General features: G+C 42.5%; 1 protein-coding gene across 3 annotated transcripts in view; it reads right to left on the bottom strand.

Moving 5' to 3' along the window:
* Positions 1-18,028, bottom strand: part of fer1l6 (fer-1 like family member 6) — a 124,253-nt gene that overhangs the window by 69,373 nt on the left and 36,852 nt on the right. For all 3 annotated transcript variants that reach the window (XM_051935967.1, XM_051935968.1, XM_028817740.2), the window contains exons 14-19: positions 17,273-17,393; positions 14,047-14,147; positions 12,459-12,549; positions 9,574-9,693; positions 9,336-9,488; positions 4,113-4,296 (exon numbers count right to left, since the gene is read on the bottom strand). In XM_051935967.1, coding sequence (XP_051791927.1) covers positions 4,113-4,296; positions 9,336-9,488; positions 9,574-9,693; positions 12,459-12,549; positions 14,047-14,147; positions 17,273-17,393 — 770 coding nt within the window. The remainder of the gene's footprint in view (positions 1-4,112; positions 4,297-9,335; positions 9,489-9,573; positions 9,694-12,458; positions 12,550-14,046; positions 14,148-17,272; positions 17,394-18,028) is intronic.

Below are 18,028 nucleotides of genomic sequence, written 5' to 3'. Positions count from 1 at the left end.
AGTGATGACGATGTGAATTGGACATGAGATGTTGACACAGGAAGTGAAACAGAATTATTTAGTATTTAATGATGCATGCAAATTAGCCATGTAGTGCCAGAGAATGAAATGGCAATACTCATAATATTCTCATTATAGTCAGATAATGCACCACTCACAGTTGATTTTTATTTTCTCTCTATATATAAAAGAAAATCCTGGAATGGAAAGCAAATGCAAGGCTACGATACATGATCATCTCGAAAGACATTTTAAAGACACGCGAGACCAAGGAGACTTGCCACGGTGCGTCTCACGGGGACCGTAAACATGAGACTTGGTGCCAAGAGGTTGTCCCAGGGCTGTAGCAAAAAGGACAGCGGCTATACAGGCTTTAAAAAGATCGAAGGGCAAAACCCCCCACCCACCCCCCGAATGCGAGCAGCGTTATACATCCTGCAAGAAAAAATTCAGCCACACCCGGGGCCAGAAATAAAAGACAGGTATTGCTTTTATGACGTCACGCGAGACCAGGCAGTGAGCCATCATTTAAAACAAGTCAACAGACCTCTAAGCTAGCAGTTGTTGGATTGTTTTTGGCAGGCAAGCATCATGTGCTCTGAGCTCTTAAAACAACGACATGCGACAGGCAGAAGAGGCAGCTAGCAAGCAGCAAAATGACAGCAAATGATCCAAAGCCATATACTTAGCGTACGTTCAGCCGCAACACCCTTCACAACAGGAGCAGTATTATACGTCTGGCAAGAAAGAGATGTAACCACGCGCGGGGCAGGGAATAAAGAAACAAGTATTGTTTTTAGAAAAGTTTTTAAAGTAAAAGTGAAAATAATGCATATGTAACAATTCACAAGAAAATAACAAATCTCTTTAAATTGTAGATTGCCTGCCTAAGGTAAAGTCATCCCTGATGAATGGGGACGTGGGAATGAGGGGTCCTTTCGTCGGATTAGCGCTATTTCAGATGTGGAATGGCAAAATGGGGGAGGCCGCTCCAGGACTTAAAACAAATCCAAATCCTATTATATGATATCATCTAATGTGAAATTCTACTCCGTACTTCTAGAATTTTTATTTTTTATACTGTATTGAGGATTTATTCTGTTCTATGTATTGTAATGTATTGTATTGACCCCCCTTCTTTTTGACACCCACTGCACGCCCAACCTGCATGGAAAGGGGGTCCCACTCTGAACTGCCTTTACCGAGGTTTCTTCCATTTTTTCCCTACAAGGGTTTTTTTTGGGGAGTTTTTCCTTGTCTTCTTAGAGGGTCAAGGCTGGGGGGCTGTGAAGAGGCGGGGCCTGTTAAAGCCCATTGCGGCACTTCTTGGGTGATTTTGGGCTACACAAAAAATAAATTGTATTGTATATCCGGTAAAACTAAACACGGGGGTTGGCGAGCGAAGTGAGCACGGGGGTAGAGCCCCCTAGTTTTTTTTTTTTTTTTAAAAAACACATGCGGTTGCAATTCTGGCTGGATAGGGTCTTGCAGATAAGGGTAGTGATCTTACAGAAAGCTGATGATCTGTGTACAGCTTCTACAGCTCTGTGATGTCAGGCTGGCCTCACAAAGCATTGTGGGATGGTGGGGGAAAAAAAATGACTGTATACGAGGGTTGTCTGGGTTCTGCGCGGAATTTTATCGTTTGTCGAGTGTCAGCCTGTCGAAACCTGTTCTGCTGTGTAGAGGGATTATTGAAGTGGTTGCATGTTTTTGTTCAGATGTTTTGCTCCCTCTCTTCCTTCAAAATGAACATGAGAAGCAAACGAACTGACAGTGCGCAGCCGGCGCTAGCGGCAAAGCTCCCGACTCCGTGCGTGCGTGACTTTCGAGTGATGATTTTTTACGACTTTTCTGATGGTTTAACAGCTAAAGAGTGCTGCCAAAAACTTTCTCGCATCTTCAAGAAGAATGCTCCAAAGAAGACGATGGTTTTTAAGTGGTTCCAGCGCTTCAACACAGGCCACTTCAGCTTTGACGATGAAGAACGTGAACCGAAACCGCGAAGTTCGACTGATGGCAGAAATGCTGATCGTGTGAAGGAGTTCCTGGAAGAAGATGGTCATGTGACCATCAGGAAAATTGCCCTGGAACTTGGGATGACCCGGTATGCTGTCGTCACCATCATTCGACGAGATCTTGGCTTTACAAAGAAATGTGCCCAATGGGTTCCAAGGCTGCTGACTGTGGAACAAAAGCAAGCTTGCGTGGAATGGTGCAAGGTTTTCCTTGACAAGTTTAACAATGGCCAATCGAGACAGCCTTTCGCAAGTGTTTTGCGGCGTGGGTCAGAAGAGCCCAAAAGTGCATTGATGTTGGCGGTGAATACTTGGAAAAAGTTTAAAAAGGATTGAAGTACATGAGAAAAATAGAAAAAAAAATCCTTGGCTACTTATTTCGAGTGATTCCGCGTGGAACCCAGGCAACCCTCGTATACTCGCAGATAAGTTCTCCTGCAGATAAGTCGGGACTTGATTTAACCATATAATTACTGCCATTTTAGAATGTAGGTCGTATAAGTCGAATGCGTAAAACTCATGCTATTGGTCCAAGAGATTCTGATATATGAACGCCCACCTGAGAGATTAACCACGGAGCACATGGCGTTTTGTTTCCCTATGTGGGTGCGGCAATGCGCTGTATCAGCATGTGCTCCTAACCTCTCTCTCTACGTGACCACATGGTAATACCCAAACTATTCTGAAGTGACGTTTGCACTGATTTGTGTTTTTTTTGTATCTCACGCCCTCATACACTTTATTGCAACAGCATCCCTTCTCTACGATGGAGAGTTCGATCAGAAGAAAATATGAAGCTTGTTTGAAATTAAAAGTCGTTGGAAGTGGTGAAAGAAATTGGTAACTGTGCTGCTGCAACAAAATTCAATGTGTCTGAGAAACTGATGCCAGATTGGAGGAGGTAAGAAGATGTATAAAAAAAAAATGGAAATGTTGCATTTCTGAACGGGAGTATAAGTCGGGGTCTGATCGATTTTTCAAGTTTCAAGAGCCGATTTATACATGAGTATATACGGTAGTCAAAGTCGGTTATAAGGTGAATTTCCAAGTAAACCTCCAGTGAACAAGGTGTAAAATCGAGACAAACAAAGATAAAGAGCTGGCGCACCACCTTGGTGACCCCGTATAACTGAAGGATTTTTAAAACCAAAAAAAAAACAAAAATAAAAACATGCAGAAAACTCTCAGAAGAGAGCTCCAGATAGAACTGGAAACAAGATGGCCGGTTCCCGGATTATATAATCACATGGCAGGAAGGGACGTGTCCAAGAGGATGGACAATGGCTGTCAATCTTCCATTCTGCGGAGGGAGGAGAAGAGAAGCCATTAGAAGACAGCGCCAACCCCTGGTTTGACAGGTAATTGCCATCACCAAAGTCCTTAAGCGGTCTCTCATGTGCATGCGTGTATATAAAACTCACCGGCGAAAATGGCATATTCGATGCGAAAAACGGTTTGGCAAATTTTGCCGATCAACGCTAATCAGGAATGGCTTAAGCGACCCCAAAAATATATAAGGGAAAATAGAACACAATAAAATAGGATACTAAAATAACACAAAATACAAAACTATGACCATTTTTTGTATTGCTTTAGTTTACAGATTAGATTGTAATTCTACTGCAGACAACGCGAATGTCTAATGTAACTCTGTGGCACTGGTGGAGTTATAAATAAAAGTAATAAAAGTGCTGGACAATATGCACAGTCCTCTGCACCACATTTAAAGATATTTTAAAATATGAGAACTTACTTAGCCTCACAGTTAGGAGACCTGGGTTCGCTTCCCAGGTCCTCCCTGCGTGGAGTTTGCATGTTCTCCCCGTGTCTGCGTGGGTTTCCTCCAGGTGCTCCGGTTTCCTCCCACAGTCCAAAGACATGCAGGTTAGGTGGATTGGCGATTCTAAATTGGCCCAAGTGTGTGCTTGGTGTGTGGGTGTGTTTGTGTGTGTCCTGCGGTGGGTTGGCACCCTGCCCAGGATTGGTTCCTGCCTTGTGCATTGTGTTGGCTGGGATTGGCTCCAGCAGACCCCTGTGACCCTGTGTTCGGATTCAGCGGGTTGGAAAATGGATGGATGGATGGAACTTACTTACCTTTATAAATCAGCATGTCTGGTATGGAGGGGGCCTGATGTTCTGCACTTTTAACCTCACCGTCAAGTTCATATCCAGCCGGCAGGTTTTGCAGCATGCTGGAGACATCTTTAGTGTGGCCCAGCCACAAGTAGACGTCCACTTTGCCCTGAATGTTCCAGCCAGTTACTCGGCGTCCGGGCAGCTGTTGAAGAAAATGTTTCAGATGGCCAGCACAATGCGTCATTACTTTACAGTCTCGGACCCCCTTCATTCTAACTAGGACTGCGGGTGACTGCAGCCTTTCCCAGCACCCTTGGGCACGAGGTAGGAACCACAGATTACTGCATCCATTAGGCTCTGTATCAATGGTTTGTGAACAAATATGTTGCTACCCCTCCACGAAAAAAAGAACCACCCACAATAATCTCCGAGATAACTGGAAATTGACAAAAGCAGTTACCGCCCCATCATTGTTTATTCCGTATTTAACAAAAATCAGACTTTGCTTTTGAGTTTGGGTATAAGTGAAAATTTAAAATAATATCTCGATGCATGCTCAATAATCCAGGTAAGGAAATCCTAGAAATTTGATTCTGTTCATCTGGACAAAGTTTTTAAGTGGGAGAAATATTTCAAGACTTATCCAAGTCTCTTCCTCAGTCTCAATTGACTGCAGGTTTCCCCAACCTTATAAACAGTACCTTTGCTTAATCACAGAGACTAGCACCATTGACAAAGGGCCAGTTGATCAGTGATATGCAAATTGTCCACTGATTAGTAGACGTGAAATGAGTAGCTGCTAAATGAACGGGTGAGACAAACTAACTTCACTGCTGATGTTTTAAAATCTAAAGAGGAGCAGATCCACCAAAGACTTTCTTCACTTCTAGATGAGAAAACACTTCAACAGGTGCTTGAGTTCACCGGGAAGGCTCGTCTAGCACAGCATGAAAAGTCTAAAACCAGGCAAAAGAGGAAGTTTGATCTACTTGCTGTGCGCCACAAACACCAGCACACTATGGGGAGTGTCCTCCACAACCAGCAGAAAGAAGGATGCCAGACAGAAACTAAAGATGTGGACAAATGGGTGAAGAACTTGTCTGACAAACAACTCTCCCAAGCAGAGAAAAACGTCCTTTCTAAAGGGTTAAATTTTGCAGTCACACCGAAACAAATCCCGCTAGTGGAACTGATTACAGCCACAGAATCTGCTATCAGAAACAACAACATTGCTGATTTGGAAGCAGAACAACTGCGGATAAAAGTTTCGGCATGTCTCAGCAATGCAAAACCCCCTGCATCCAATATCAGCATTGAGGAGAGGAAGGCCCTCACAGCACTCAGCAAGGAAAACAACATCATCATCCTTCCAGCGGACAAGGGGAGATGCACAGTTGTGCTAAACCAGACAGACTACCATGAGAAAATTTTGTCTCTGCTCAGTGACAAAATTACTTATGAGCCCTTAAAGCGAGATCCAGGTAGTGGTTACAAGAAAAAGGTGATAGATTGTCTTAAGCAGTTAGTTCAGGACAATGCTATTGACCGGATCACATATCACAGATTATACCCAGGGGAATCTACACCAAGTCTGTATGGTTTACCAAAAATACACAAACAGGGTGCTCCTTTAAGACCCATTGTCTGCATGATCAATTCAGTCACGTATAACATCTCCAAGTTCCTGGCCGCTGTTCTTAACCCGGTGGTAGGCAGCTCAAAACACCACATTCAGAACACATTGGATTTCGTGGAGAAAGTGAGAGAGGTCATTATGGAGGCAGAAGAAACCTTGGTCTCATTTGATGTTACATCTCTATTTACTTGTGTCCCAGTGACTGAAGCAGTGGAGGTAGTACGTAAGAGATTACAGAATGACCCCACTTTCAGTAAAAGAACCTCTCTCAACGCAGACCAAGTGTGCCTGCTTTTGGAACTGTGTCTTCAATCCACATATTTCATATACAAAAGCCAGTACTACAGGCAGAAGCACGGGTGTGCCATGGGTTCCCCTGTTTCACATATAGTAGCCAATCTATATATGGAAGAAGTGGAAAAGAGGGCTCTATCATCCTATCCTGGAACACCACCGAGCCATTGGTTCAGATATGTGGATGACACCTGGGTGAAAATCAGATCTCAGGAGGTACCACAGTTCACAGACCACATCAACAGGGTGGACAAACACATCAAGTTCACCAGAGAGGATATGGAAAATAACAAGCTAGCCTTCTTAGACTGAAATTTCCATCGTCAACGGGGGACATTTGAAAGTGGATGTGTACCGTAAACTCACACATACGGACCAGTATCTAAGGTTTGACTCTCACCATCCACTAGAGCACAAACTAGGTGTCATTAGGACTCTACAACACAGAGCTAACACCATTCCCACAGACTCAGAGGCCAGGGAAGCAGAAGAACACCACGTTAAAAAGGCCCTGAGTAAATGTGGATATCCCAGCTGGTCCTTTGTCAAAGCAGGGAGGACACCTAAAGAACGCTCCAAGCGATTCATGACAGAGGAAGGACATCCACTGCCTAAGCGAAAACCCTTAGTGATCCCGTATGTGTCAGGAGTATCGGAACAGCTGAGGCGCATTTTCTCAAAACACCGGGTCTCAGTGGCTTTCAAACCCCAAAACACGCTACACCAAAGATTGGTCCATCCCAAGGATCGGGTCCCACGGCACAAACAGAGTAACATAGTTTACGCAGTTAAGTGCCAGGAGGAGTGCAGTGAATTGTACATCGGGGAAACCAAGCAGCCACTGGCTAAGCGCATGTCACAACACAGAAGAGCTTCCTCGTCAGGCCAGGACTCCGCAGTCTATTTACATCTACAGGATAGTGGTCACTCCTTTAAAGATGAAGAGGTGCACATCCTGGACAGGGAGGAGCGCTGGTTTGAGAGAGGAATCAAGGAGGCCATTTACGTGAAAAAGGAACGACCATCTCTGAACAGAGGAGGGGGCCTAAGGGTACATCTGTCGCCATCTTACAATGCTGTGATTGCAGCCATTCCTCAACCCTCTATGAATGGTTCACACGTCTACTAATCAGTGGACAATTTGCATATCACTGATCAACTGGCCCTTTGTCAATGGTGCTAGTCTCTGTGATTAAGCAAAGGTACTGTTTATAAGGTTGGGGAAACCTGCAGTCAATTGAGACTGAGGAAGAGACTTGGATAAGTCTCGAAATATTTCTCCCACTTAAAAACTTTGTCCAGATGAACAGAATCAAATTTCTAGGGTTTAAAATAATAACACAAATGAAAAGGGCATGGACAAAAATGATGGAAATCATCACCTTATATTTGGTTGCACCACCTTTAGAGTTAGCAATCACTGCACACAAGCGATTCCTGGAGCTCTCCATGAGACTTTGCAACCTATCTGCAGGTGGTTTGGCACAGTCGTCATGAGCAGACTGCTCCAGCTGGGTCAGATTTGAAGGGGTGTTCTCCAGATGGCATGTTTCAGTTCTTTCCACAGATGTTTGATGGGATTCAGATCAGGGCTCATAGAGGGCCACTTCAGAATAGTCCAATGTTTTGTTCTTCTCCATTCTTTGGGTATTTATGCTGTGTGTTTTGGCTCCTTATCCTGTTGCAGGATCCATGATGTGAGACTGAGACTGAGACTGAGACATAGCTTTCTGTCACTGGGCTGTATGTTTCACACCAGAATGCCTTGATAGTCTTGTGATTTCATTGTCCCCTGCACAGATTAAAGGCCCCCCATACCAAGGGCAGCAAAAGAGCCCAAAACATAAGCGACCCTCCTCCATGTGTCACAGTGGGTCTGGTGTTCTTTTCTTTGAAAGCTTTGCTTTCTCGTCTTTTGGAGTAGAGTTGATGTGACTTGCCAAAAAGCTCCAGTTTTGCCTCATGCACCCAAAGGACATTCTCCCAGAAGCATTGTGGCTTGTCAATATGCATTTGAGAAAATTCTAGTTTAGCCATTAAGGCTACTGGTCACTCAAAAAGTGACGGATGGTGTGACCAGCCACTGATGGTCCTCGGCCTTGGAGATCAGCTTGTATCTCTTTGAACGTGGTCTTTTGGCTTTTTGTCCACTATTCTCATTATCTTTCTGCCCATACTGGGGTCACATCCAGGGAGGTTGGCTACAGTTCTATGGACCTTCAACTTCTTCATAACATTTACAACTGTCACAACAACATCAAGCTGCTTGGAGATGGTCTTTTAGTCCTTGTCTTTAACATGCTGGCTTATCATTTTTTTCTGATCTCCTCAGATAACTCTCTCCTTTGCTTTCTCTGGTTCATATTCAGTGTGGGACACAAAATGACAACTTTTCACCATTTAAATCGGCCGAATGACAGATTGCACAACTGGAGACATGTGTAATACAAATTCAAGAAAACAAGTTTGGGAATCTTTTCTAGGGGTCCCCACAAACATGTCAAGGCCATTTTAGAAGATCTTTGTAGGAGACGCAACACTTGATTTCTTGTCACCCTTGCTTTGCTTTACGCAATGACATCTCAATGGCATGTACAGTAAGTACAGAGGGGACAATGGCTTTTCATGTCATCACTTTCCAGGGGGCACACAGCACTTTTTTTAATGAGCTAGAAGGGGACCAACACATTTGCCCACTTCGAACATGTTTGTCTTGCAGCGAATAATTGTAGGAACGTCAGGAAACAGCAGGCAAGCTTCAGAACAAGAAGTACACTAACATTCTGAAAATGAACGGTCAAAAACAGAATTTCATAAACTATGGATCGAGGGTTGCCTGAATTTGGCCAAGATTCACAATTGTATTCAATGTTAACGAATTGTGTAAAGTTTGCAGAGTGTGTTTGGGTCACCATGGACGGTTTAATCAATTGATCTGTGGTGGTGTATCTCCATTGGGACCCCCTTCCCACCCCAAGACTTATCCAAGGGTATCTTACAGGACATTTCTAGAACCAGTGAGTGGTCAGCCACTGAAGTTTTAGTGCCATCAACTTCAATGCCCTCTGGTCATCCCACAGTCCTCTACATCACAGTTTCTCTAATTATGGGTTGTGCAGGGTCCTGACTCTCCATTTTATTCAATGACAAATGGTCGTGTACAGTTTGCGAAGTGTCTCATGATGGGTCGCCACGTGTAATTTAAGTCACCCACATTACTCTGCTTTCACTATCAGCGGCCATCCACCCAATATGACTATGGGGGTCGTGAGAAAAAACATTTAAGAAAAACAGTTCAAAAGCAGACTTACCTTTAGGAACAATGTCTTAATTTTTCCACAGTCCTTGCCCATTTGCTCATCGAGCCTGGAGTAAAGAATATGCTTTGCTGGAATTCGGGCGTAGGCCAGTCTTTTATTGTTGCTGACCATCCAAACAAAAACATCCGGGATGGTATGCTGAGGCTGTCGAACATAAATGGTGATACTCAGTTAGCACTCAACTTACCTGGATGGAGGACTTCTAGAAATAACTGATACACAGGCCTACCTCTTCTACCAGAAACAGGATTTTTTGAATGTAGGTTTTGGCCTCTTCAATGATATCTCTCAAGGACATCCTCATTCTCTTTGATTGTGTCAAGGCTTTGATGTCATTCAGTAGGCTTTCCTTAAAAAAACAAAGGTGATATACAGGTGCTTAGAATCATATTAAGGAAATACGCAAGTAGTCCATAAGGACAACAAGATGGTGCTGCAGGAGAATGTGAATCATTTGTAGCCCTGGAAAAGGAAACAAAAGAAGACTTTAACCATTGTAACCACAAGGGGCACAAGATGAGCCCCACACCTCAGACATGGTATCACCCAACACGATTCTGGGTTCAAATTAAGGTATTTCTTTGCCAACAACACATTTCCAATAACTATTAAACAAAATGTCGATCTCAAATCCCAGTAAATAATCAGTTTCTTCCCTCCTTTCTTCCTTGTTACTAGTGAGTGTCACTTGCTGCTTCCTGACTCTGATTCTTCACGGTAACGCCACAGGTTTCTTTGGAATTACACCCGGGAACTGTTTCTGGTATCATGCACAAGTTGTTCCGGTGCCCTTCCTTTGTAATGTGGACACTGGGGTAGTCCTCCCCTGACAGCATCCTCTGGCATTACTCAAAGACCCAAACAGGGCTGTGTTTCCGAACTCCAAATCCCAGCATGCCCTGCAGGTGTACTGACTGAATTCAGCCCTGAGAAACACTGCCACCTTCCATATTGGGGAACAAACTACTCCCAGTCTCAGATCATTTTTAGAGGCCAAGAAACAATTGGACAAAGTTAAACTTATAAGCAAGATCACGACACCAGTCAGAAAAACCATAAAATATGTATTGTCTATTGCAGAGTCTCAGCTGTACTGCTGCATATTTATATCACTTCCCAGTATCTAATTACACAATTTGTTTTTAATGTAAAGTTGCAATATGAAGTCTCACTTACGTGAACACATTTAAAACACTGAAATTATGAAAAAGTACACAAAATTCTATTAACATTTTTTTAAAATGACCGAAAACGTTGCTTTTTATATTTATTTGTCCAAGTATTTGAATTATGGCTAAATAAGCACTTTCGTATTTTAACAACTTAGAAAATGTCCACATTGCACATCATAACATTTGGGTGCAACTTAGTTAACTGATTTGAAAGTTGGGATGTTTTCTGTTATTTATTTGATTCATTGAGGAGGCAGATTTCACATTTTAGTACTTTGAATAGTTTATTACGGAAGAGTGTGATGCGTGATTAAGATTTCCTCTGAATGTCACGCCGCTGTTTTGTATGCGCGGGCATCGGCCCATCGCAGGTCTGACTACTAACGATCCATTTGTTGGATTTTCTGATTTTTGGGATTATTCTCGTTTGTTTTATTGGATATTGTTTTGGGACACGTTGGCATAGAGTTGCCGTTTGAAGCAATTCGTTGTTCCCGTTTTCGCTCTGTTGAACTTTTACAGGCATTTTTCAATTCCTGTTAAATAAATATTTGATTTAAACAAAAAATTCTCCATCTGCCCTTTAAATACATGCCAAGGATTTCTGGTCATCCCTCCTCTTGTTGTGCTTATGTTAGATTTAGTATATTACTAATTGTTTTGCTAGATCCCCAATATTTGGGCCTGCTCTGGCTGAAGCCAGCAGGTAGTCTTTGTGGCCTGGCTGAGTTTGGGTCAGGGTTACCAGGTTTTTTTTAAAAAAAAAAAAAAATTAGACCCTTAAAAATATGGAATTGGTCAAAAAAAAAAACCAACAACTTTCCAAATGCCTGAGGTAGATAAATTAACACACCTGAAAGCAGTGGGTTGGGGATGGGTGTTGGAGCAAGAGAGTTAGGTACATACCATCCAAGCCCAGCGGAGAGTAAGAATTCCCCTCAGTGGTCTTTCAGAGTGACAGTATGGGTATATACCATCACACAACACAGGGGGGAGTGGGTCCACCATGGAGAGCTACCCACAGAGATTTTACAGCAGTAAAGATCATACACAAGTGCAAATAGCAGGGGAAGGGGTGTCAGATGGATGAAAAACATTATAAGAGGATGGGGGGCTTGAAAAAATAGCCCAAAATACCATGTCATTTTTAGAAAAAGTAGCCCAATAAACAGCAACCCGCAAAAGCCCATTTTATTTCCCCCCCGAACACGATGATCAAAAAAAAACCCAATTGGCTGAGAAAACTGCAGACCTGGCAACACTGGTTGGGGTGGACTTCTGCTGCTCTGGCCAGTGAAGACCCAGTCCTGATTTCGGTGGAGCTTTTAGGAGGCCTCACACCTTTTTCACCTTGGTGAAGACTTCATATCCCAGTACTGACAACCTTAGCTAAGACTTTCACAACAAGTAACGAGGGTAGAGAGCATTAGGAATGAGTATACTAGAGAGACAACACAGCTACGACATCTTGGGGACCAAGTGGGAGAGCCGAGATCGAGATGGTTTGGGCACGTGCAGAGGAGAGCCGAGGGGCACATCGGCTAAAGAATGTTGAGGATGGAACCGCCAGGCAAGAGAAAAAGAGTAAGGCCAGAGAGGATGTGGTAAAGGGCGACATGAAGACATGATGTAAAAGACTGGAATACATGGAGACAGATGATCCGCTGTGGTGACCCCAAAATGGGAGCAGCCAAAACAAGAAGAACAACTAAATTTGTACAAGAGGCAGCGAGGCCTAGTGAGTAGGCTGCTGGGCTTTAAGCAATGAGGCTGCTAGTTTTGTCCCTACCATTAATCCACGGTCGAGTCACAGACACGTTCCTTTGGCCCGATGGAGGTGTTGTCATCAGCGTGCTCGCTTGCTAGAGAGTTCACCGCCATACAGTCTCATTAACACGCACACATAAGTCAAAGGGATGAAGTAAAACGCGTCACAGCTTACCAGCTCTTGCTTACACAGTGTCATCCTCTTCTTGTCCAAAATAGTTGGGTTACTCAGTGCTGCTTTCTTCTCAGCAATTGAAATAAATTTTCTGTTAGGAGAAGAAAATTGAAAAAATTTGATGTAACAGTTGCAGGAAATGTTAAGATATGTTCTGTGATAATATATACATTCCTTTCATTTTCTTAGGTCATGTGTCCATATCAGAAAGAAATTCAGGCTATGTTGGCACTACGGTGTTTTTCAATGAAAATGATCTCCATCCCCTTTAACGCTTTCATATCAGTTAAGAAAACATCTCCTCTCCCTCTAAAGCGACCAAAAGCACATTTGACATAGCAGTTTGACTACACTGGGCATGCGCACAACAGCAGAAACAGGAAGAGGAGGTGTCCTCCATGCTAGGCATTCATTTGCAGCTGCATTGATTTATTCACAGAGAACAATAATGGTGAACATGAAAAACTGTCAATAAGGTGGAATTGTTGTTGAGGGTAACACACGAGTACAAGACGAGCAAAGCGGCGGAGGACAGAGACAGGAAGTCTAAGTCCAAGCACAGTGACATTAAGATATATGACATGAGATGCTGCAGATGTTCTATTAGATGGTTGTGGTGAGCGCCCTCTTCTACGCGGTGGTGTGCTGGGGAGGCAGCATAAAGAAGAGGGACGCCTCACGCCTGGACAAACTGGTGAAGAAGGCAGGCTCTATTGTAGGCACGGAGCTGGACAGTTTGACATCCGTGGCAGAGCGACAGGTGCTGAGCAGACTCCTGTCAATCATGGAGAATCCACTGCATCCACAGAACAGGATCATCTCTAGACAGAGGAGCAGCTTCAGCGACAGACTGCTGTCACCGTCCTGCTCCACTGACAGATTGAGGAGATCGTTCCTCCACCACACTATGCGACTCTTCAATTCCACCCGGGGGGGTAAACGTTAACATTATACAAAGTTATTGTCTGTATACCTGCATTGTTATCACTCTTTAATTTAATATTGTTCTTTATCAGTATGCTGCTGCTGGAGTATGTGGATTTCCCCTTGGGATTAATAAAGTATCTATCTATTTTACAGCACTACCAGTGTGACCAATCAGTGACTGAGATCTTGTAGTTGGCAGGATCCAATCAGGGAAGGTCCATGTAATATGATGACAGAGGGTTCTGCTTCTGCCTTTTCCGGGTTGGCGCTTCTGAGTCACTGGAAGTGGACGTTCACTTGTGGACCATCTACGAAGGTGGAAGGATCGATTCCTCACCTTTGTGTCGACTGGCCGAATGCCAAGCTGTATTGCATGCCATTTAGGTTTCCTTTTTTTATTCTCATCATTAAACAGGGTTTGCCAGCTGGTATGCCAACCCCTTTTATGTTCCTCACTCCTTTTTTGAAGATCACAACGGCAATACAAGTGAACTTTGTAACTTTAACTCCAAACATAAAATATGCATCAAAATCAAAAAACGCATGGATATACAAAACGTTTCTTATTATTACAAACATGTAGTATTAAGCCAGTTTTGTAAACAAATCTACGAGGAGCGTAGATGCTGACCGACTTCCTGGTCATTTCAGCTCGACTCACCCAGCACTTGTTGTAAACTCATCCACCATCGTCTTCATCTGCTCGTACGCTCGCGGGTCTGATAACCGCTCCAGTTTGCTCACCTCTTCTAAGCCTTCTTCCTAAAAGACAAAATACTTTGAAATTACAATATGGGCACCAAAATATCCACAGAAATAAAGCCATTAGTTTTGAGCTGACCTCCCATCCAGATACTTTTTAACGGTCATCAGTGCTCCTGCTTTGACTCCATAACTCACCTCCATGATTTCACTTGTACACTTCAGGATTCAGGGATGGAGTTGCAGTATGGATTGAAACAATGGCTCTTTTTATTAAAATATCATTCATAGATGAGTTTAAGAAAGTAAGAAATCCCACCGCCCTTCCAAGGCAAAACAACCCAATTTGAGGTCACTGTTACTGCTAAATGAAACCATTGCAGTACGAGGGCCTTCATGTTAGACTTGCTAATACTGCAGCACAGAGAAGAGGAGCAGCAGCCCCGCAGTCCAAAGTGTTTCACATACTGAAGACAGAAGGTCATGGCGTCAGAGAGCGGTGATGTGTATGTATGTGGATTAGCACGGGCAAGTGAGAATGTCACTGCACTTTACATATGTGACAATAAGGAACCTAGGAACTTGTACTTTTTATTTTCCCAGTCTGTGTTTAACTGGTTTTTCAACATCCTGAAAAAGTCTGCTCTGGTGTGCATTTCTGTGTTTTTAAAGAGCACTTCAGATTTACAGTAGCCATGTTGTGACCGCCGTGGCTCACGGGATCGATGGTGTCTCCTTCACTTCCTCAGTCAGGGGGAGCCATTTGCTGTGAGCATCCCTTCAAGGTCCTCTTCTGGATTTACAATCAAAGTTTACAAATTTCAAATCTCCCACTTAACACAGATAGATACCACACATACTCGTGTTTAAGTTCTCCCGCAGAAAAGTCGGGACTTGATTTTAGTGGTATTTCATAATGTCGGTCATATTATTATAAGTTGAATGCAGAAAACTCCCGCTATTGGTCCAAGAGATTATGATATGCTAACGTCCACCTGAGAGAGTAACCACGGGGCACACGGCCTTTTTCTTCTATGTGGGTGCAGCAATGTGCTGTATCAGCGTGTGCTCCTCACCTCTCTCTGTCTCTCTACTGTATCTACATGACCACACAGTCATACCTGAACTATTCCGAAGTGACGTTTGCACTGATTGGTGTTTTTTGTATCTCACACCCTCATACATCTTTATCGTAAGAGCATCCCTCATCTACGGTGGAGTGTTCGAACAGAAGAAAATATGAAGCTGGTTTTAAAATAAAAGTTATTGATTTAGTGAAAGAAATTGGTAACTGCGCTGCTGCAACAAAATTCAATGTGTCTGAGAAACTGATGTGAGATTGGAGGAGGCAAGAAAGCAGATAGAAATGCAGGGCAGTATATGACAGATACATAGACGCATGAAAGGCACTACATAGATAGATAGATAGATAGATAGATAGATAGATAGATAGATAGATAGATAGATAGATAGATAGATAGATAGATAGATAGATAGATAGATAGATAGATAGATAGATAGATAGATAGATAGATAGATAGATAGATAGATAGATAGATAGATAGATAGATAGATAGATCGATCATAGGCACTATATAATAGTTAACAAGATAGAAATGTAAGGCAGTACATGATAGATACATAGACATATATTGGAAATGGCACTATATAATAAATTTATAGACATATGAAAGCATTACATAATAGATAGAAAAATGAAAGGTGCTACATGATAGATGCATAGACATAGGAAATGCACTATATAATAGATGGTTCTTTTCATATGGATTTATCTGTATAATTGATAGCTATATATATGTATGCTCTGTAACACAGGGGTTCTCAAAGTTGGGCCTGGAGACCCCCTGTAGCTGCAGGGTTTGGTTCCAATCAGCTTTTGTTTTTAATTGGACACCTTGGCTAATCAAGTGAACTGTTATTTCCCAGATTCTGTATTTTGGGAACAATATAGAAATTAGAAAACTAAGTCTGGTAAAAAAAAAAATATATATTAAAATGTACTAAACAGTGTTAGGGCAGCACGGTGGCGCAGTGGGTAGCGCTGCTGCCTCGTAGTTAGGGGACCTGGGTTTGCTTCTCGGGTCCTCCCTGCGTGGAGTTTGCATGTTCTCCCCGTGTCTGTGTGGGTTTCCTACCACAGTCCAAAGACGTGCAGGTTAGGTGGATTGGCGATCCTAAATTGTCCCGACTGTGTGCTTGGTGTGTGGGTGTTTGTGTGTGTGCCCTGCGGGGGGCTGGGATTGGCTCCAGCAGACCCCCTTGACCCTGTAGTTAGGATATAGCAGGTTGGATGATGGATATATGCACTGTAATTAATTATATATATATATATATATATATATATATATATATATATATATATATATATATATATATATATATACACACACACACACACAGTATCTATTATGTACTGCCTTTTTATATATACAGTACATTAGAAACATTAAAATATTACAAAAAGTTTGAGAAAGTGCCATTCAACCTAACAAAGGTTGCTAATTATATTCAAGTTTTGAAGGTCCCTAAAATGCTGCTGTCTACCACACTAAATACATAGACAGACATGAAAGGCACCATATAATTGAGAGATAGAAATGAAAGGCACTATATGATAGATATTGGACCAAATCAACTCCCCTTAGCATATTTCAGATTCCATCCATTTTGTGGACGCTCTTTAATCCGAACAGCTTCAGATGGAAAAGCAGGGTACACCTCTGGATGAGATGCCAGTCAGTCAGTCACACACCAGACTCCGGGGATTCAGTTTTGAGTCACTACGTTGCTGAACCCACCTGTTTTCAGAAGGTGGTACATAATGCAGAGGAGACTGAGATGCACCAAGACAGAGTCTGCAGACACCACACAGACTGTCACCAGAGTGGAAATGGAAGTCTGAGCCGTGAAGCTGAGAGGTGTTGCCATCTTTATACCCTTTGTAGTTTGACTTGACTTTAAATAACATTTTCAACCCTAAATAATTTCGAATGCAATATTTCATTTCAATTGTTCATTGGTTGCTTCTCACATTAATTTTCCGTAATGGTTCCAAGAGCTGCTACTATGACATCACATCTCTTATGTGAACTCTTCACCTTAAATACTGGTGGGTTGATTGCATGATTATATTTTTTATATTTTTAGGAAAAGAATTTACTTACAAATGTCACTGCCATTTTATCCAGCACATTGGAATAAAACAATCTGAAGGTGTGCTCCTCCCAGGAGCTTGAGAAATGTGCACACGGCTTGTTCTTGAAGAACGGCAGGTAGTAATAATTTCTGCAGAAAGAAATTCAAAATGTAAATTACTGAGAATTCACCCAGCCACCCACTTTATTGAGCTGCTATTCCAGTCCATGGCTGTAGGGCGCAGGAGTTGACCCAGCAAAAAAGCGGGCAAAGCAGGTGCACTGGATAGGATGAGATGTTGGCATAATGGGCATTGAATGTAATGACTCCTCAAAGTCTAAAGCCAGAGTTCAAGTTCTGGTCTTACATACTTGCACATCAAAACAGGAATCTTTCACTAATTCTTTTGAATTTAAATCAAATCATTACCCGAGAATGGGTCACACAATTTTAAAGCATTTGATTTGCAAACGAGTCACACAATTCTCGCTCATTTGATTGGGAAACTGAATCATTACCTGAGAATGAGTCACACAATTCTTGTTCATTTGATACACAAACCTGTCACATGATTTTCATTCATGTGATTTGTGAACGAGTTATACAATTTTCTTTAATTTGATTCAGGCACTGAATCATAACCCGAGAATGAGTGACATGATTCTTGTTCATTTGATTTGTGAACGAGTCATATGATTCTTGTTAATTTGATTCAGGAAGTGAATCATTACCTAAAAACAAGTAACACAATTCTCGTTCATTTGATCTGGGAACTGAATCTTTAC

Source organism: Erpetoichthys calabaricus, chromosome 13, assembly GCF_900747795.2.
Source record: "Erpetoichthys calabaricus chromosome 13, fErpCal1.3, whole genome shotgun sequence".
Taxonomy (NCBI): domain Eukaryota; kingdom Metazoa; phylum Chordata; class Cladistia; order Polypteriformes; family Polypteridae; genus Erpetoichthys; species Erpetoichthys calabaricus.
The sequence above is the reverse complement of the archived record's forward strand: the minus strand, read 5'-3'. Positions and strand labels throughout refer to the sequence as shown.